At 29.0% G+C, this 22,092-nt stretch overlaps 1 protein-coding gene and 1 pseudogene across 3 annotated transcripts; one reads left to right on the forward strand and one right to left on the reverse strand.

Moving 5' to 3' along the window:
* LOC112603260 overlaps positions 1–8,075 on the reverse strand; it is a 9,670-nt pseudogene extending 1,595 nt beyond the window's left edge.
* On the forward strand, positions 8,043–13,575 carry LOC112603261. 3 transcript variants are annotated; one of them, XM_025351762.1, is made up of 4 exons: positions 8,043–8,197; positions 8,273–8,438; positions 10,146–10,317; positions 11,657–13,575. In XM_025351762.1, exons 3-4 carry the CDS (start codon positions 10,149–10,151, stop codon positions 13,021–13,023), a joined length of 1,536 nt encoding a protein of 511 aa, XP_025207547.1. In that variant the 5' UTR covers positions 8,043–8,197; positions 8,273–8,438; positions 10,146–10,148; the 3' UTR covers positions 13,024–13,575. The 3 variants fall into 3 exon arrangements, with proteins under 3 accessions (XP_025207547.1, XP_025207546.1, XP_025207545.1); XM_025351761.1 differs by lacking the exon at positions 8,273–8,438; XM_025351760.1 differs by lacking the exon at positions 8,273–8,438 and having other exon boundaries at positions 10,149–10,317.
* Positions 13,576–22,092: the final 8,517 nt, after the last annotated feature.

Here is a 22,092-nt window from a genome sequence, read left to right on the forward strand (position 1 = left end):
GCGTTACGTATTAAGTTAGCTGTCCGGACGACGGCCGGTCGTCGCCAGACCGGCACTCCGCAGGCCGCCCGCCGACGTTTCCGCATGTATCCGAACATCAGCTGGTGCAACGACCGGACGTCCGAGCGATTCGCGCCGGTACTGCGTGCCGACCGGTCGGCATCGCGAAGAACCGCCGTCCTGTTTGGCGGCCCCGAGCCGGCGTCGCGCCCCCGTCCCGGCCGCCGGCGTCGGCGGCGGCGACGGCAGCCGCGGACTCGCGGCGTCCAACACGTCCACCACGAAACCGCGGTACTGGCCGTGAAGCTGCCACCTGGCGTCCAGCCGGTACGCGCGCACCGTGCTGGCCGTCCGCCGCGCTCGCAGCTCGTTCTCCGCGCGGTCGCACCGCCTCGCGGCGTTCGGCCGCCGACCGTCCGTGCAGCACGGCCACCAGCCGACCGTGCGCCTCGGACTGCCGCTCGGTCAGTTCGGCCAACCTACGCGCGTATTCCGCGATCGCCGTGTCCAGCTTCTCCCGGTCGTCGGCCACGCTCCGGCACAGCCGCTCCGTCGTCCGCTTGCACGCTTCCGTCTCGGCCCGGACCACCTGCAGCTCCCTCCGACGTCGGTGCGCCACCCCGTCCACCGGCTCCTTGCGCACAACTGCGCCTCGTGCCACCGACGCCATGACGGTGCGCGCGTGAAGAAGTGTGACGTTTCACTCTCCGCGGCACTCTGTAAACAACAACGAACGAACGGTAAAACGATCGTGTCACGGAGGACAGAGGTCATCATTTACGCTAAGACAACGCCAATTCGTGTGATCAAACGAAAATAATTGGCTTACCGCCGTTGTCTCGCGTTTAAACGGACTCGCGCCGTTGATAATGTGTAAATAGTTTATTGACGTGCATCTTCATCGGTACATCACCCATATCGCGTAATTATAGCGAGTATAACTTTTTTAATTACGGAAATCGTTCCTGTAGGTACTCGAAAAATGGTGCGAATGGCCTTCGATTATATAGATTGAATTCATTTAGTGTGGTAGGTATATAGAAATGTGTGAACGATGTACGTGTAGGTAACGAACGGAATGGAGCAATCGTTATAAATAATAAAATTATGGAATTCAAAAACTATTATTAATTATTGACAACTGCAGTATGGTTGTGCCGTACCGATCGTCTGTATACGTATAACGCACATACATATTATATTAGTTGTATAGGTATACCGGAAAGTTCAATGCCGCAACTATCGGTGTGCAAGACGTATACCGCATACGACTCTCAAATTTTAAAGTCCCCTCTCTGTCTTTTAAATTTTATACTTTTATAACTCGCTTTAAGGTACCTATTGTCAGTTTACTGTGTCTTAATTAATCGGAGAAAGAAATATCATTTATCCATAATAATAGCTGTTGACAGTTTTTACTGATACCATTAATCCATTGATCTATTAAGTATAAACTCTTTGTTATCATCAAATTAAATATTATTGATCACTAAAAAAAAAAAAACAAAACAGAAACTGTTAGGATATAATTTTTAATTAATATTATTAGGGCAATCAGTTTTAAATTAAAATATCGTTCTTAAAAGAAAATGTCATTTTATTTTTATAAACTTCTTGATTTTTAATAGTTTTTAAAATTTTTTAAAAACTCGATTTTTAACGTTTTGATATTTTCTCCACTTAGGGCAATGAGAAACCTCACGGGATACTCGTATACAAAACATTTTATGAAATTATTGAAATTGAAATATAAATTTGATAAAAATTTTTTTTTATTTTTATGACTGTTGGATTTAATAAGTTTCACTTGATGAATTAAAATTGTTTAGAATTTAAAATAAATTTAAAAAAAATTGTAATTACTATATTCTCCAAAAATAAAATAATAATAATAAAAGTCATTTCTTCCACTTACAAAAAAATTATAACAGTATCAGTACTATATGATGTATGTATATACATATAGTTAAGAAGTTGGCTAATAAATTATAATGATTTGGTGGTAGTTGGTTAAAAACGGTTAGGACCCTCCTAATAAGTCGTTAACATGTTGCCGCAACTATTTAAATCATAGTAAAAATCAAAATTGAGTCAATATCAATATATTATTTATCATAAATATTATGTAACGATTTTTATTATGTAACCTCTACTACAAGACGTTAACACCAATAAATTTTCGATTTTTTATTAAAATCGAAGACAAATATGTTTATCAAGACTATCGAGTACATTTAATGAAAAATTATTAAATAAGTTTTATATTAAATTGATATAACACTCATATTATTATCAAAGTGTATAAACGTTTCTAAGTGATATTTTTATAAAATTAAAACGTTTTTAAATAAATACCTATCCATAATTAAAACTGACAAGATATAACTTAAATTAAATTAATAGTTTGCATATAGCTACTATACACTATGTCACTATGTCTATGCTTTATGAGAAACTTCTAGAAAATTGCTTAAAAGGTTAAAAAATCCTTTATAAAATATAAATTATGAAGTATAAATACCTATGTATTTTATAATTTTTTTACTATCAACTTTTTGCTAGTGCTTAACAAAATATTGTTGCTAAACTCATACATACCTACTTAACAAATAACAAATTATAGATAAACCTGCAGGCACAAACATACTCTAGAAATACAATATAATACATGTTTTAACAACCGTTACACAGTGTGTACATGATAAATTACAACATTTTAAATATGACGTTTAGACGATGATGTAATCAATATTATTGTCATCCTCGACACAATATAAGATTGTATTTTCGTTAACAATTACAATGATATTATATTATTGTTTTGATTAGAACAATGTACAATGCTATATTGTACCTAAATCTAAATGTGATATGTAATATCAAAATAATAATAGAATGTGTAGATATAGAAAGAACGCAACGTCGTAATTTTAGTCTATTAAATGAATCTTCTAGATTGCCTCGGAACTTTTAATTATTGTCTTACACATGGTTGCCAATTAGATTTTTTACATCACAATAAATTAATAATAGGTACTTAATATTAAATATTATATGATTTTAATATCATGGCCTGTTTAATAAACTACGATATAAAATATATTTTGTATTATTGTTTATTGTTGATTGATACGATATTAATTGATGATTTATATTTAATATAAATCAGTAAAAATAATAAAAATATAATAATGATTTTAAAACTCTTTGTATAATACATATAAATCATACGTATAAATGTATAATGTATTTATAATATGTATATTATAGTTTTTTTGTTAAAAAACATTTTCGTGGTTTCTTGGTTTGTAAATAAATATCCAGTATCGTGAGGTTTTTTTTATGAATTAAAATTTTGTAAACTATTACATTGGATATCTAATATGCAATATAAAACCACAGCACTGAATTCATTGCTACCCTACAATGGTTATTGGTCCATATAAAAGAGAACAGTGATAATTAGTGCGCAACAATAATATAGTATAATTATTACTGTAACCGTCTTGGTTTCACTCACGCGATAATTATTCACTCTATAATGTATGTACATTATAATTAACGAGATTTTTTTTTACGAGATTTAATTTAATACAGCCCTTGAAAATCTCAGTTTCGTGTTTGTTAGTCACACAAACGATTTCTTTTCGTAATTTTATGTATAATTTAACTGCCTATAGTATATCATTGTATTATAGTTTGTTATATTTAAATGTAACTATATAGACAACAATAGTAGTTATTCTTAGAACTTAAAATGTTTTGATAGTTTTAATTTGTAGAAGACTGTTTCTTGACATAGGTATCTAACTAATGCATAATGAATTTCATTATATATTTTAAATAACCTGTTTATTGGTTTTTGATTTCAGATTTATTTGATCAACTCACTAGCACATGTATTAAATACCTATCTACTTATACAGTCATTTATGAGTATATACCAAAACTAAACATCGGGTTTTCATAACGTATTCATTTTTTTTCGTGAAATAAACAGGGTACCTATATTATATTAATGACATGGAAAAACGTTAACTTATAAGAAAATATGGAATAAATATAATTATTTCTGTCTATTCAATTTGACATATTTATTTTTTACGCATCACATAATTACTAAATATTGGAATTTAGACAAATTTTTCCAAAAATTTAGTAAATATATATGTTGTTTTATAATAAAATTCATTGTTCAGAAAAAAAAAATTACATAATTGTTCTAAAATATACTACAAATTATAATATTATATATTTCACTATAATATACTATTAGTTTTTGATTTTATATCTAGCTTTTTAGAGTTTAAACAAATTAAGTTTTCAAAATATTTTATTAAAAAACATATAATTTGCGTATAACTCGTATAAGTGCTTAATATTTATTTATGTTTATTATTGTTTATATCTAACTTATCAATATCTATTATGATAATTTACTGTGTTAGGTATATTGTATTACATTTCTGAAGTTGAACCTAACAGGCGCTTATTCAATAAATAAATAAATAAATAAGATATATATAAATACTGTGTTGTATTAAGTTTTAAAAATGTTTAGTAAACTTTTTAGTAAAATTTTAGTATTAATTTTAGCAGTGGTGTACCTGTGGGGGGCGAAAGGGGCATCCCCCCGTGATATTAAACAAATTTGATTTAAAATATTACTTTCTATTTTCTAATGATAGTGTGTATAGTTTTTTAAAAGTAATCTTTTTAAAACTACATTATCCCTACGTATAAACGAAGAACTAAACACAAAACTACGTACATAAAAATAATAATGAAAGCTGCAAATTGTAACGACATACCTAATCTATAAACGTGTAACATATCTCTGACATCTCCCTAGATCATAAAATATACGTATAATAAAATACGTCCAAATTTGATGAGGGAATTAACCAAATAAACAATATGAAAGTAAAAATAAACAAAAAAAGAAAAGAAAAGAAAAGAAAAACTATAATTTATTACGCTTCAGTCGTTGTTTCCAGTGAAATACCTTCACGTATTCACATATTATGCACAATATCCGTTAGTACAAAGTTTATACTTAAACACAATAGTATACTATATTACATAATTGCGTAATTAGTTAATTTAGTTTAATTTTTCATAATTATGGTAGTTATTGTTGTATCAATAAATTATCACATACATTACAATCTATTACAGAAAAAAAAACGTTAAAAAGATGTTGTAAATTAACAAAAAAAAAATTCGATTTTAAAATTATCATACCGAACTTACTTCAAAATTAAAATATTAAAAAAAGCATTCATACAGAAACTTAAATAGTTTTATATAATATTCTATCTTTTAAATTTATTAATAGGTGGTCATTCATTCAAATATTGAAAATAACAGAGTAAAATGAATTAATCTAAACGTGTAATATGCCGAATTATGAATTAATAAGATGAAGAATACAAGCTAGTTATTAAAGGTTTAAATTTAGACAATTTTAAAGTCATTTTAAAAAAAATTCAACTTTTCAATCATAAATATATTTAAATATCAATTCAAAATAAGTAATTTAAAAACCATGTCTATATCATTTTTGGATGTTACGTAATTACAAGATTATATAGGAAAACGGTTTGGCATAAAAAAGAACCAGCACTTATAAATTGAAGTCATAGATATATTGACAACTAAATTAATAAATGATAAATTGACTATATTTGCTCAGTAGGTATTACCGTTTTTGTTTTTTAATATCACTTAAACAAATAAAAAGTTAGTATTGTTTTTAAACTCATTTCAAATCTTAAAGTATTTATTTTTTTTAAACATATCATGAAATTAAATAAATAAGAACGTTATAACATGATTAATAATGTTTTCTATCTCATGGAAATAATTTTATTTTATTTATTTTTTCTGATAGACTGTCGTCTAATATAACAGTTTTAAAGTATAATAAGTAATAACAAAGTGCATCTAAAACAGAAATAAGATATTAAATAACAGAAAAAATATTATCAGAATTATTATTATATAAATTTCTTTTTTGAATTATGACTGTAACCTGCAGAGTGGTTCTTTCCACGCAAAACAGTTTTCACAAACAATTTATTGGTATGTAGTATACTTTTAATTTGTTTTGTATATTTACAATATAGTAAAATTGATCATTAACGAATTAAAATCAGTTAAAGTTACTTTAAATTAATTTAATAACAAAATACCGTTTTATTAAAGTAACTTCTAACTTAATATAAGTTCATTTTTCCCATGATATGCAGTTACTAATCAGTTAATTAATTTTATACAGTCACGTTAAGTTACATATTTTCTAATTAAATATACAAACATCATGATTCATGAATTTTAAATATATTATTCTTAAGAGTAAACTACAAACAATTGTTAAAAAAAAAAAAATAAATAATAATAATAAAATGTCAAATCATTGAATGCACTATTTTTAAATTTTAATGAGAGTCAATTATAAAAAAAGCATAGTAATACAACCTTACAACTTACAACCTACCTACTAAATACATGAAATAACTAACGGGTAAAATATTACGAATAGGAAGATAAATATGATATTAATGTATAGCTATAGGTTCAATCGTAATATTGTAAATTAATCGAATAACCTGCGTATAACTTATATAACGAATCGGTATGCTTACTAAACAAAAAAAGCGATACCTACGGCCAATAAAGCGCATGTAATATGTTACACGAACGTATTTCTCTTGCATATGTTTTTGTGTATTTATATTTTTATTTAATTAGATTATTGTTGTGGTTTTATCGGATAAAATTGTAAACGAGTTAGCAAATATATATATATAATATATATAAGTTATCTTCGTTTAAGCCGAGTAACTATTTTTCTATTTAATTTTCAAAAACAAAAGAAGTAAGTTTTAACTTTAAACTCGACACAAATAATAATTGATCTGTAGGTATCGCCTTAACTCGGTTAGGTTAAAAACTTGATCGTAGAAGATTCGTAAGTATAGACGGTGTAACCCACCCGCTTAGACCAAAACGATCGAATATAATAATAATTTTATTACAATAATCTATCGTTTGAACTATTGTAATGTGTGCCTATAAGAACGATCACCGCAACGGCCACGCCTAGTGTTTTACTACGCCGAGACATGGCACGTATAACAACGACGATTGTAATAATAATAATGACGTGATCATCGAGTATTACGCTTATTATGGTTTAATATTGTAATAACATATTATTATGTGTTTATCTATACATAGGTACACGGCGGCGACTGTAACAATAGGAATACAACGCTAGCGCGCGGAATCGCGTTCACCAGACCACCACATTCATATACTTATTAATCGTTATGCGCATACGAGTTGTGTATAGTGCGTACTATATGTAATATTATTATAATGGCAGTTTTCACCGGAATAAAAGTCGACAATGCACACGATTATAATAATACTTGCGTGCGTATTTTCATATGAATAAAAAATGTGTATGTACTATGTATATGTATATTATTATTATTATTATTATTATTTTTATTTGCGCTGTGGTGAATACCAGTGGACCACGAATCGCGATGATAGACCGGTCGGTCGGTCTCGTTATTATAATAATGTTATAAAATACGGCCGCCGCTGCCGCACCGATCTGCGCCGGAAACATTCGCATTTGGCACACTAACCGTTTTCGACCGAATCATTCGCCATCTCTTCAGAGTGCATTAAACTACGCGTATATTATAATAATTTATAATAATATAATGTACCTACCTATGTTGTGCGTACATGTATACATATATATCACAGCAGCAGTCTCGCGCTAGTTTGTGCAGAATAGTCGGTGCGCCTAATAACCCGACCTCACCCGCTCACCACTACCGCCACTGAACTCTTAGATTACTACCGTAATGATACCATTCCAATATAATATAGGTAGGTGCTTTCGGTTGTCGGACCGAACCGACGGCGACGACCGTTAACCACGCATTATATACCTGTACTTGCCCTTACCACCTATATACGCAGCGCTGTTCAGAGATAGCTGTCGTCGTCGTCGTCTTGTTACATTCGTTTCAGTGGCATACCGAACCTCTTCCCGATCGCGCAAAAACGTCTTGAATTTCGAGCCAGTTCACTTAGTCCGCGACGACCAGTAGGGTTATTACCACCCGCGTTCAAATCCCGCCAGAGTATTCAACCGCCGTGGCTACAACAAAAGGTCTGTAACGAAATTTTCACAAACATTAAAAAAAAATATTTAATATAGTGTGTCGTTGTCGTTATTTACATGTAGAGACGCAGGTACGGGTTATTTACTCATGTGAAATCGTTTTCAACGTAATTTTACACGCGTGTGTGAACCGCGATTCACTGGTCTAGCAATATTGGATTCGTCCATCTCGCACGCAGACGGGTTTTGACGAGAACAATCGATTCTTCTATACAATATATTATATAAGGTTTTTAAATATTAAACCATTTTTCGAATATTATTAAAAGCAATCAACATCTATCTAATAATTTATATTTACATATAAAAAGTACATTGTATGCATAATGCATATAATTTATAACATATACTGAAAATTAAAATTATATCTTTAAATTAAATATGCTGAATAAATCATTAAAATTAGTGTGAATACATCAAAATGGCACGAATGAGCTTTCATTCAATTATAGTATAGTGATATAATGAATTCAGACAAAATGTAATTTTACCTATTTCGCATATATTATTGTACGGAAAACTGCGACTTTGTTATTTGTATATATCGATTAGAAAATTATTACACAGGTACATTTATACCTATCTAATAATTCACAATAAGTGGTAGAAGTATTAAAATTCGATGATGTGAAATGCATATTTGAACACATTTATTGAAACAGTTTTACTCAATTATTGTTGTTTAATCATTAATGGGCACTAATGCATAGAATCGAGTACGGTGAAAAACTGAAAACAATGAAAATTGCTAACTCTATTGACGACCAGTGGGCAGTTGTACAATTTTAAGCGATACACACTGATTGCAGGATATAATATGTTTAAATAATATGATATTAGAGATACGGTAGAACAAAACTGTGTACAAAATGTATAAAATTTAGTCTGCAATAAAACGATATTAAATCACTTTACTTTTTAAATCGCATTATAATAACACAATAGGTACATCGCGCACATAACATTTATTCACATTCTAAAACGACACAGACACTTTATTACGATTATATATTATTATTTCCACCGCTATCGTTCAAATCCGGCTGGTAAGTCTTGCGCAGTTTTCGTCGACAAAGTTTTATCCATATCGTGTCTCACCTTGCCATTCGCGGGGGTGTTCGAATGGTGAACTTTACAGAATAGCTATATAACTATGGCTATGTATATGTATACAATAAGATACATTTAAGTGTATACATTTCGGTCTTCACATTTTTTAAATATTGATTTTATATAAATTGATGTCATTACAAAACAATATTTTTCAAAACATTTTATTTTTTATTTTTTTTTTTAATGAATAACGTGTATTTTTAATATTATATTCCTATGCAGAATGTTTTTCAGGGTATTTTAGTATACAAACAATAAATTTCGAATAAGTATTTGATTAGTTATTCGTAATTATTTGAAGTTTAAACAAGCGAAGTAATAGATTAAAATTTTGCTCATATAAACCTTAAAAACGTATAAGTTTTAAATATAATAAAATTATAACTACTATAGTTTGAAATTCAATAGTTATGTGTCGAAACACTCCGAAAAATACTCTGATATAAAATTAAAAATAAATGCCGTTGCGGTCGATCAAAATAAAAAAAAAATTTAAAAATTATAAAAAATGAATTTTTTTTCTTCAAAGTTGTTGATTTGCAATGACGTAAAATTATAAGGAAAATATATTTTTAAAAAGTTAAAACTTTTCGAAATAATGAGTATTATTGCCATTTAAACAAATTCCCTTACATAGCATATTAGATATATTATAATACCGTTTAAACATGCCTACATTCCTTTTTAACCAAGTCGCGAATTAATTATTCGTCATTTGAATGTAAAAATTACGTGCATCACGCGTACATTTGAAACTAATCGATGCAAATATTTTTTACTATTATAATAATTTTTTATTGTTTGTACGGGTTTTTTTATTCAGCAGATGGCGCTAAAGATATGGACATTTCTGTTAGTAATGTCGCTGCCGGCTGCTGAGCGTGGACGCGGTTTCGGTTCATTGGCGGCTACAGTATTGGGCAATATCGATTACTACCAAATGCAACAAAAACTGTTCGGTATTAACAGTATCAGTGACGGTGACGATTTAATAAGTAAGTAAACACTATCATCATCGTCCTGTATTGCGTTAAACACTGTGTATTATCATTGAGTATATATATATATAAACTATATATACTCAATGGTATTATGTAAGCATACTTATATCTAGATAGGCTAGATAATGCGATTAAATTAGGTAGTTGCTTAAAAATCTCGACTTGTCCAAAAAAAAATTGAATGACATTTTATTGTAGTTTTAGTTGGCATTAATAGCGATGTAAAATTGTAGGAATCGAGAAAATATCTATCAAGTAGCTCAGAACTCATTATTTTAATTTTCCCCAAAGTTTGGATTCTGGGACAAATCGAGTTTCTCAAAACGACTTATTTATATTGCTGTATAAATAATTATAAACACATGAATATAGTGTTAAAAATTCTTAAAGACTTTAATCACTTTTCTATGGTTACTATTTTCATACACATACAATACACCGTATGATTGATAATCAATATTATAAAAATGAATGGAATTTTAAGAGCTGTTTGTCAGACATATTTAACCTATTAACCGTTATTATTGTAGAATCGATATGATATTATACCCCTTTCATTTGTTTTTTAATTCGTTTTCCGCATTTTAAATGAAGCTTTCAAAACGTATATATACATATTACATATCTACCTATTGTGTGCACAAACGTACAACTTTGAAAACTTACGTTTGGAAAATGTTATTGTAATAGTCAAAAAGTTCCGATAAAGTGATAACGGCATAACGTCATAAATTTAAGTAAATTATCTATGGACGTATTAATATATATATATATAATTGGCATCCCTCATACTTCACTACAAGTTTCCAAGAGCTAACATTGTTATCGGGCGTGTTTGTCAATAGGTACTGACGTGCATATTATGGAAGCTAAAATGTGCGCTATCTTTTTCTAAAAATGTTATTATGTTAATCGTTTTGTTGAACTCTTTTCCTCTCTCACTACCACTGGGCAGGTTTGTCATAAGTTGCTACGTCGCGTGCACTATCTTCGTCTATAACAATATCGGCGTGTTCCGGGTTAGTTCGCGGTCTTTGTAATCCATTACAGGGCTACGCGACGATCACACACCATGATTTATTTTCGCGATTTTCGTTCGAGAACTCGCAGAGATCCATAAAAAAACTATCGTTCGCGATGTTTATACGAATCGCTGTTAATTATCGGCCGGTCTGATAAATACTATCAGATCGATTTAAAAATAAAAAATAAAAAAACAGGGCCGTCGGACAGAATTATTATTATCGGTCAGTGCAATCATGAGGTCAGTGGTCAAATAATCGGTCGGGTGATGATGTGTGCTATTGTTTGATTTCGATTTTCTACATTGCAGCTCGGCCTGTTGCGCAGCCACCGATCCCGTGGCCGACTGGCCACCGGGTGGACAAGCGGGCCGCCCCGAAGATAACCAACAAGAACCCGTACGCGGCGGCCGCGTCTTCGACCGCGCCGTTGGCCGACGGCCGGTGCATGGCCCGCGTGCAATCCGCGCTCGGCGACATGATGTCTGCGGCGACGGGCGCCAAAAACGGGAACCGACGTCACACCGCCGTCCCGCCGCAGTCGTTGCCGCCCGGTTTCATGGACCTGTCCGGTTACGCGCTGCACCAGCGGTTGCGGACCGCGCCCGGCGCCGAGATGTACGTGACCGGGATGCGCGCCAAAGTGATGCCGCCGCGCGACGCGGCCGCCGCCGCCTCGGAATCCTTGCCGAACGGCGCCGACGGCGTGCTTGGCGACCGTACGTGGGCTCGGGTTGACGAGTGCCGGTACGATCCGCTTGGCAACACGCTCGAGGCGCGCATGCGGTTCGGCCGCACGCTCATGGTGTCGGGCTCGGTGCGGCTGTTGTACGGCGGCGGCGGTGGCGGCGTCGGCGGCGTCGGCGGCGAAACCGGATGCGACATGACGCTGCGTCTCAGGCCCCGCGCCGGTTTGGGATTCACGGCCGCGCCGCTCACCGTGCCGGAAAAATCACCGCCCAACCGCCTGACGGCCATGCCGACGATGACCATACGCACCACGGCCACGTTCATCGACCCCGAACCGGCCGACGACCCGGCCGGCGCGTACGTGAGCGTCCACTCTTACAACTGCGTGGGCGGAGCCGCGGGATTCCCCGGCAACAGGGAACGGCCGGTGGCGGCGGCCGCTTCGTCCGACCGTTACGAACAGTTCTTGTCGTCCGAATTGGGCAGCGACACCAGCAACGAACTGCTGCAGTCGGCCGGCAGCGACGAATCCGACGCGGACGACGGCGCCGGCAGCGCGGAATTCAGCGGTTTCGGCGACGAGCGCAGCGGTCGGCGCCCGTCTTCTCCGTCGTCGTCGTCGTCGTCGTCGTCCGGCGAAACCACTACACCCGCCAACAGTAGCCCGCCCGTTTCGGCGGACTTGCCCTACGTCTCGGCCGGCTTCGTCAACCCACCGGCACCCAGCCCGGAACCCAGACTCCACAGAATACAGTATCACAACAAACTGCCGCCCCAGCACCCGCTGTTGACCATCTCGTCCGCCACCGTCCCCGCCGCCAACAACCCACACCACCAGCAGGTGCAGGACCAACTCCTCATGGAAATGGAAGACGTGTTCGTCCGCGGAGTCCGGTCACTGTTGGCCAAGCACATGGAACGCACCCTGAAACCCGTCCTGAAGGACTCGCTCATGGCCAACATGGGCTACACGGTGTCGTACGGTTGACGTATTGTTGTGAGGTTATACGATACGTACGTGCATAGTATGCATTACCTGATTTTTTTTTTTTTTTGATTTTTTTTATATAATTTATACATATATTTATATATATATATATATAATATATATACATACTTTAACCGATTAGTCAATATCATATAATGCGATAACTTATTTTGAAATATTTATGTTTAACGTAATATTTAACAATCAATTCCGTCTGTGTTGCTGTAAAACAATACTAACGATGGAAGTCGTGTCAAACGTATTATTATGTTGCAATATTATTATGTAAGGTGTTATTTATATCGTATACACAAATTATTTAGACTCCGCTATGGAGAATGCGTCATTAAAACAATAAAATACATCATCATACTTTAATATCATATAAAAATAAATTCTAAAAACCCTCGTACGGTTATGTCACGATGGTTATTGAAGCAATAAGACACGTTAGATTGATGTAAAAAGATTACTAGCAAAAATGCACTTTTTATATTTGTGACCAAATCGGTTTTTGTAATAACACATTATTAAACTATCAATATTATGTCAGTGTGTGGAATAAATTTATTTATTATTCATTATTGAACCCAATGTCCTGAATCCTAAACTAGAATATCAATCACTAAATGCTTTTACAAATACAATTATAAACACCTAAGAATATTATAATAATATATTCAAGATATATTTTAGACATTTTTTACATTTAATTATTTTACTATGCAATATGTATTAATACTAACAAATCATTTCTAGTTTCTGAGTAGTATGTACGTCTAACAAAGTTATAAGACACTAATAAGAGTCTAAAAGTAAAAATAAAAATAAAAACACTCAAAGATGATAATTACGTAAGTATTTAAATATAGGGTAAGAGTTCAGAACAAAAAAATTATATGAATGATAATTATTAATAATCCACACAATATACGCATTTATACTTTATTGTACTAATGTATTATTAAGACGACGTCGTACCCAAATACTATGTTAAATTTTTTTTAATATAGAATGATTAATATGACGTTCAGAAGAATCCAATTTACACTATATTTTAGATTCTGAGCGGAGCGATGAAAGTATTGATTTTACAATAACGTGTGTGTAATTTTTTTCATTATGAATGTATAAGCTATAAATGGTAGAAATGGTAGAAGTAAAGAAATTAGTAGAATATATTTCCGTTTTGATGTTGGTTTCTGATACCAAATTAAATCTAATTAATACTTTTCTTAAAATATTTAAATATTTTTCAAATACTTATGAAAAACAAAAAATAAAATTAAGGAAAAACAACATTTTTTTTTACAAAAAATCAGTTTTTCATAAAATTGATTTAATTTTAATTTTGATATAATTAAAAAACAAAAGCTGTAGATACTTGAAATTATCATCTAATACTTAATAATGAATATTATCCTTTTTAATACATAATATAACATTCAAAATAACCTAATACTTTATAAGTTATTTATTGGCAGATTAAACTTTCGATATTTTTTTTTGTTTTGTTATTTTTTATGAAAACAAATAAATACAATGTTTCTTATAAGTAATTAATACACGAATTAAAAAATATCTTAAATGAATACAAATATCACAATATATTTTATAAGTATTTAAAGTTAAAACATCTATTATTATACCTAGTAATATAAATTTAAAATAATATATTCTTAGAATTATAGTCTTACCTACCGTCTCCATTCAGATTCGTTTTTTTTTTTATTACAGTAATCCACTTAATGACGAGAAACACTCGAGACTCGACACTTACTATAAAGCTAAGCAACTTTCCTGAATTGTTTTTTTCGATTATTTTTAAGAGTACTGGGAATAGTATCTTTTTTGGTCTCTAAAAGTACTAACTAAATCTAGTTTTGCTACCAGATACTACCACAAAATTTGTAGATTAAGTATTTTTATAGTTCTAAAGGGCAATAACAAGTACATCGTATTTTTCTAACAAAACATACAAAATCAATGCAGAACAACTTAAGAGCGCACTTTTTTAAATAATAAATGTATGTTTTTAATATCAAAAAAGCAATGTAATTTTTAAACTTTTCTTTTTAAATGAAAAGTTAACATTACGTGGTAAAAATTATGTTAGGTAATGCGAGAATAGTTTTAATAAATATATTTAAAGTAACAATTAACGTAATTTTATTACCTACTTTTTAAAAGTAATTTTCCCAACACTACAATTATGTTAATTAAGGACCACGACTTATAAATTATAATATAATAATGTTATTTTATGGGTTAAAATCTTTGACAAACTTTGTTAAAAGGACATTTAGGTCTCAATGAAACCGTTTCATAACAAAAAAGTCTTAAAATTCGACAGGCAAATATGGTTTTTATATTAAAGTTCATGATATAATATTGCAATCAAAATATTATTTTAAGCGGAGTCCCAATTTTAATTATTATTAAAATAAACCAAATATCATTTTTTTTTTTTTTTTTTTTTTTTTTTACCTCAACTGAGACAATTTTATATTTTATGTAAATACATTTGTATAATTTACCGTTTACTATTTATAAAATAAATGCCACAGTTTATCTACTGACATTTTAGCACACTAGACATTAGTTTATTGTATAATATATACTCGTAGTTAGTACTATGAAAAGTGTATAACTTTTAAAAACTGAAATATATTAAAATTTGAATAAATTATCAAATAAGAACAGTTTTTTCATACAATTTAATTATATCTCATCATAAAATATTAAATTTGAAAAAATCAAGCAAACATTATAAATATTAAATCTTAATAAAATACAGCTTTGCTGAATATTACTATTTGCCAAATATATCATTGAGTAGGTCATGGTAAATTATAATATACAGATTAATTTAATTAAATTTCAATAATTAATCACTAAAATTATTGTATGCGATAAATCATTGGCGCATAGGCGTCATAGAGTCAGCCTCTAAACTCCATTTCTAAGGATAATTTTTAATTTATTTAAATTAATTAATGAGTAACGTATTTTTCTACTTGATAGGTTAAACTAATTGTAATTTTTGCCAAAAACACTAAATAAATTATAAATTATTAACTAATATAGTATTAATATTTGATATAACGAACGAAACGTGATGGTGAAAAGTATAACAAAATATCTAAAATCGTAATATCATATAATCGTTATTTTATTTATACATCCAATTTCGTAAGTTTTAACTTGAATTACATATAACTACTCATTTAATATATTATGATCACGTAATTTTAGAACTTTTAGAAAATTGTAGCAAATTCTTTTAAGAGATCTTGCATTTAATTTTTAAAGCTTAAAAGTTAAAATAACATATTTTATCAATTTTAATTAAAAAATAATATGCAAATTTTTATGATTTTGATAATTTTTGTCAAAGTTATAATGTAGAACTTTTATAGAAAAAAATATTTTTATGTGTTAACAAAAGTTTTGAATATCTATAAAAAAAATTATGAAAACTCTTAGGAACCTAATATTAGATATTTTAACTTTTGACAAACCTTAAAGATGATTATTAACAAATCTAAAAAAATTCATAAGTATGCCTATAAATAGCGATAAATTAAATTATTTTTAAGATTTCATTGAGAAAATTATAATTTACATTCAGTGAAGTGTTCAAATTTCTAATGTTAACAGTTTTTGAAAAATACCAAATTGAAAAAAAAACCCCTTTCGAGAATAAGTTGTCAATTGATATTGCAGGATATCCAAATAATATCTTGAAATGTTTTCAAAGTTTAAACTTAAATTATTAAAAAAAAAAAATATATAGATTTTCAACAATTATTAAAAAAAAAAAAATTAAAAACTTAGTATATAATTTTCAATATTTTTCACCTAAACAAACAATTTATCAAAGGTACACAAAAAAAAAAAAAAAAAATTAAGAAAAGTTCAAAATAGTTATTGTTTGTAATTGGAACAAAAATAAAAAAATAAATAATAGAGAATCAATTAAAATGAAAATACTTAGTAAAAAAGGAAAGTATCTACGAAGTATTTTAATTTTTGAATTACAACAAAAAGAAATTGATTTTTTTTTTAAATTAGATTTATGTAGATATTTTTCAGTTTTTTTTCTGAATTTAAGCGAACGTTAAATGCATTAATTTTACAAAGATATGTGTTTTTTGAGTGTGTGTGTGTGTGAGTAGTAGTATGTTTTTTATAGTAGCAAAAAAAAAAATGCTCCATGCTATGATTACTAACTTTTAAGATTGTTTCTGGTAGTAAATTGGATCTAATCGATACTTAGAGGTAATAAAATGAAAATTTCTAGTAATTTTAAAAACTAAAGAAAAACAAAAAGCTGTATTCAAAACCAGTTTTTGACATTTATAATAAATATAATACAATTTTTCTCATAAATAGTCATAACTTATAAGTTTTTTTAGCATAGTAAAAAAATATCTTAAATACGTTTCTACAAATTTCTATTTAGCTTTTGAAGTTTAAATATCAACCTTTTTACTTATATAAATATTTATATAACTAATAGCAATATAAAAAAACATACTAAGAAATACGTATAGCCATGTATCTGAAGTAATCTTCGATCAGTATTATTTTTCACGAGCAATGATTTATCGTTAAATTCAAATTTATTACTACATTTGTACAGTAAATGTCAACATACACACTTACTATTTCGTATACTAAAACTCCTTAAACAAGTTTTTTTTTTTTTGTTGATTTTCCTGATTACTTTTGAAAGAATATACTAAGCACTTCAATCAACTAGACTCAATTTTCTAACAGAAACTTATCTTGAAATTAAAGATTGATACATTATTACCAATCTAAAAATTGAAAATTGACACAAAAATTGTTTTAAAATAAAAGTACAATATCATAATTAAATCTATTAATATTATACTTAAAAAGACAAACCTCATTAAACAAATTTTTATCTTACATTGCCATCATCATTATCTTGTCCATTTCAGATTATTATATAACAGATCCTAGACTATATGTTATAATCCTTACATTATTTGCTTTAACCGCTTAAATAGTTGAAATTTTATAAAATGTTGCTAAAACTTTATTCAAATGTATACAAATATAGTAAAATTAATAAATATTATAATATTTTAATATACTAAACAATATTAAAATTTCTTTCGTAAAAAAAACACAATAAATGTGGTTTTTCAAATGGAGATATTCACTAAGTTATCAAAATGTCACACCAAAGAATTGGAGAGGGAGTAATCTATGGGACAAAGAGAATTATTTTTATACTCTTGTTCGAGTTAACTGTCACAGTGTGACTGCTTCGTTTGAAATAATCTGTGTTGTAATTCCCCGTTGTTTTGATACTACCTGGTGACCGCTTCTTAAAAATAATTTGAAAATATGTTTGACAGGAAAATTGGGTAATCGATATAGACCACAATAATAACCAATCTATTCGTAAAATATCGAATAATAATATATTACATTACAATGTTTAGTCGGCTGAAAACTAATAGAAATTTTTGTTCGATTTATTCGAGAATGTGGACTCGATATATTACGTAAAAGCTTTGTTATTATAAAGCAAATAGCGTTTGCGTATACATGAAAAATTATTTTATTCGTGGTTTTAAGTGTCATAAATGAAATCCTATTATTACTTATAGTAATCAGTAATCAATCAATAAATTAATAATAATAATAACAATGTTAAAGAAATAAAGGTTTCTATAAAAATGTACGCAATTATTTCCTCTATAATTTAAGACTTATAACTTATGGACAGGCCTTTAATAATATCTGAAGAATTAGATGGGTATTGAGTGAGGTTTAAATGAATGCGAATTAATATCTCTATCCGTCTCAGAACCAATTGTCTTATTATTTGAACAAGACATATAACAAAAAATTTATCAAGTTCGATGCTAGTAAGAAGATTGTTCATATTTCTATTTTTAAATGAAAATATTGTTCATCCGTTTTATATGAAAAATAATGATAAATTTCATCTATAATAGGAAAGTTTTCGATGTTTTTCTAAATTAAAATCAATATTGTAATTATTAAAAATTATTCAAAATTGTTATTAATTATGTTAGATAACTTGTTTAAAAAATAAATACCAGAAAAACAGACTGCTAACGATAGCTTAAAAGTTAAAAATTTAATATCGAGTTATTTTTTCATAGATTCTATCTGAACTCATTATTTTTAAGATATGCTAATTAATTAATTTAACTATTTAATTATTACACAAGCAACTTAGACTTAACGAGTACATTTTTAATACAATTTAATACAAAAAAGTTTATTTAATCTAGTAAGATTGTGTATTTAAATTTCTTACCTATTTATTTACTGAACATAATAATCATAACTATTAATTAAATTACCTATCAAAAATATCATTTGAAAATTAACGTTCAACAAATTAAATTTGTTGAATTAAATCTAGATACCTAAATGTATTAAGTTATTTTGCATTATTTTACGTATAATATGTTAACAATAATTAACAAAATAAATATAATTTTATTTATTATATTTTAAATTACTACAGTTAGCTTATCTATCAAAATGGACAAAAGATCAATAATTATAGAGTTAAAAATAAAATTATAGAACATACTTATAAGATTAAATTTAATAGCGGATCTAGGATTTTTTATGGTAGGTACTATTTTGTTAATAATAATCCTTAAGTACTTATTATGTACAATTTGGGGGTGGGGGGGGAATTAATAATTTGAGAACTTAAACAGTCAGAAAACCTAGTCTTACATTATGCATGAATTTTAGATTTATTACATAATTAAATAAAATAAAAATTATAAACAATTTAACATGTATTATTTTTTTTAATAATTAGTTACATAACAATACAATGTAATATAATATAATTTTTTGTTCTAGTAGTCTATACCAAAAATTTGCCACTCAGTGAATTATTAGTAATTTTTAATACAGCTCCCAAGCATTCCCCCTGTATAAAACTGCTACTGAATTAAATCTATATATATATATATTTATTTAAATAATCTATATTATATAAATACCTATTTCTTGCATTTTCTGTATTTTATTCGGATTTTTTGACGATTTTACATTTTACAATAACACAATAGTCTGCAATAAAGTATCATGAAAACAAAAATATATAAATAATTATTTACATTAAATTATTATTTTATTATATGAAATAATGGCTACTATTAAATATTGGATAAGTTAGTTTTAAGAAGTTGAAAGTTGTAAACCTAGCGCATTCAATTTTAACATTTTATTATTATTATATATTTCATATATATATATATATATATATATATATTCCTATGAATATTTATTTTTTATTATCATTTATAAAATGTTAAAATTGAATGCGATAGGCTTACAACTTTCAACTTCTTAAAACTGACTTATCCAATATTTAATAGTAGCTATTATTTCATATAATAAAAAAATAATTTAATGTAAATAATTATTTATATATTTTTGTTTTCATGATACTTTACTGCAGACTATTATGTTATTATAATATGTAAATTTTTTGTGAAATGTAAAATGGTCAAAAATCAGAATAAAATACAGAAAATGTAAGGAGTAGGTATTTATATAATATAAATTATTTAAAGTGGATTAATGATAATTTATAAACATTTAGACAAATCATAAATGTTTGTATTTTTTATTTTAGTTCTAAAATATAGAATTTAATAAACTTATTCAAACTTTAAGCACTTCATGAAAAAAACATAAGTTTAGATAAATTAAAAATTAAACAAATAAATAAATATAAACAACCCTTAACAGATAAATAGTACCTATCTAAACAGGTAATTAATTTAATATTTATGTTTTGAATAATAAAAAAAATTATATTAAACTAATTATGAAGACAAATAGGTATAATTTACTTTGTTTCATAAGTTGGTAAAATGTATTGAGTATTTATTTTAATCTACTTAGTTATGATTTAATTGGTATTGTAAATTTCTTGAAAATTAGTTATTTTATGGTTTTTAATAATTTTTTTTATTTTTCTACCATTTTTGATCATTTTAGGTTTGAAAAAGTTAATTTATGTTCTATTTTTTTTTGTAATTCAAAAATAATAATTAAATTTCAATACATATCAAATATAATTGTTATACATATAACTAGGGTTTTGAAATCAGACAGTGAAATATTGAATTTTTTAACACAAATATTGATGATATTAATTCATTAAAAACTATGGTCAACATACAAACATGTTAAATATAATGCTCTTATAATATAAGTTATTTGTATTTTTCTATGATACTGTATAAAGATTTTAAACATGTGTATATATGCTTTTTTTCAAGTTTAAACATTTTAAATATTTTTAATATTTAAGAAACAATCATTAATGGTAAACTTTTTTTTGTTTTTAATAAATTTAATAAATTAAAAAAACAAAAAAAAAAAAAACAATGACAAATTCTATTAATATGTTGAAATATTTATTGAAATCTTCAATTATTCAACATTTTCCCAACGTTTAACTTAATACTTGATAATACTGTAATTGATATGATATAATAATTAATATGATTACTAAGAATATTATATTAATATAAGTATAAAGTAATAAAAGATCAATTAAAAAAATTTATCACGAAACCTTGTCAATTGTTTATATAATTCCTTCACAAATATAGGTTATTTCGAACTAGAGAACAATAGAAGTTAATTAAAACGTTTTTGAACCATTTACAGACCATAATTAGATTATTTTAAAATGTTTTGATGAACAAAGAATATTTTTTTAATCGTAAAAAGGCAATGCTCTAATATAAGTTTGAGAAGGGGGCTCTTATACCCGACAACGATGCACGATACGCACGATCTATTTAACAATATATTATAATATACTCAATTAATGCTACAGCCAACGCATTACTCTATATAATTTTTGCTAAAACTTCTATGACTTCTGGACTGTAAGTCTGTAAATACATTTGTAGTATATTGTATATTATTCGCATATATTTATGGTTTTGATTAACGACATATTGATACGATAACAATTATCTGTAGGATAAAATAACAATACTACAGTACAAA

The sequence above is a fragment of the Melanaphis sacchari genome, unplaced genomic scaffold, assembly GCF_002803265.2.
Source record: "Melanaphis sacchari strain LSU unplaced genomic scaffold, SCAv2.0 Contig9_pilon_pilon, whole genome shotgun sequence".
NCBI lineage: Eukaryota > Metazoa > Arthropoda > Insecta > Hemiptera > Aphididae > Melanaphis > Melanaphis sacchari.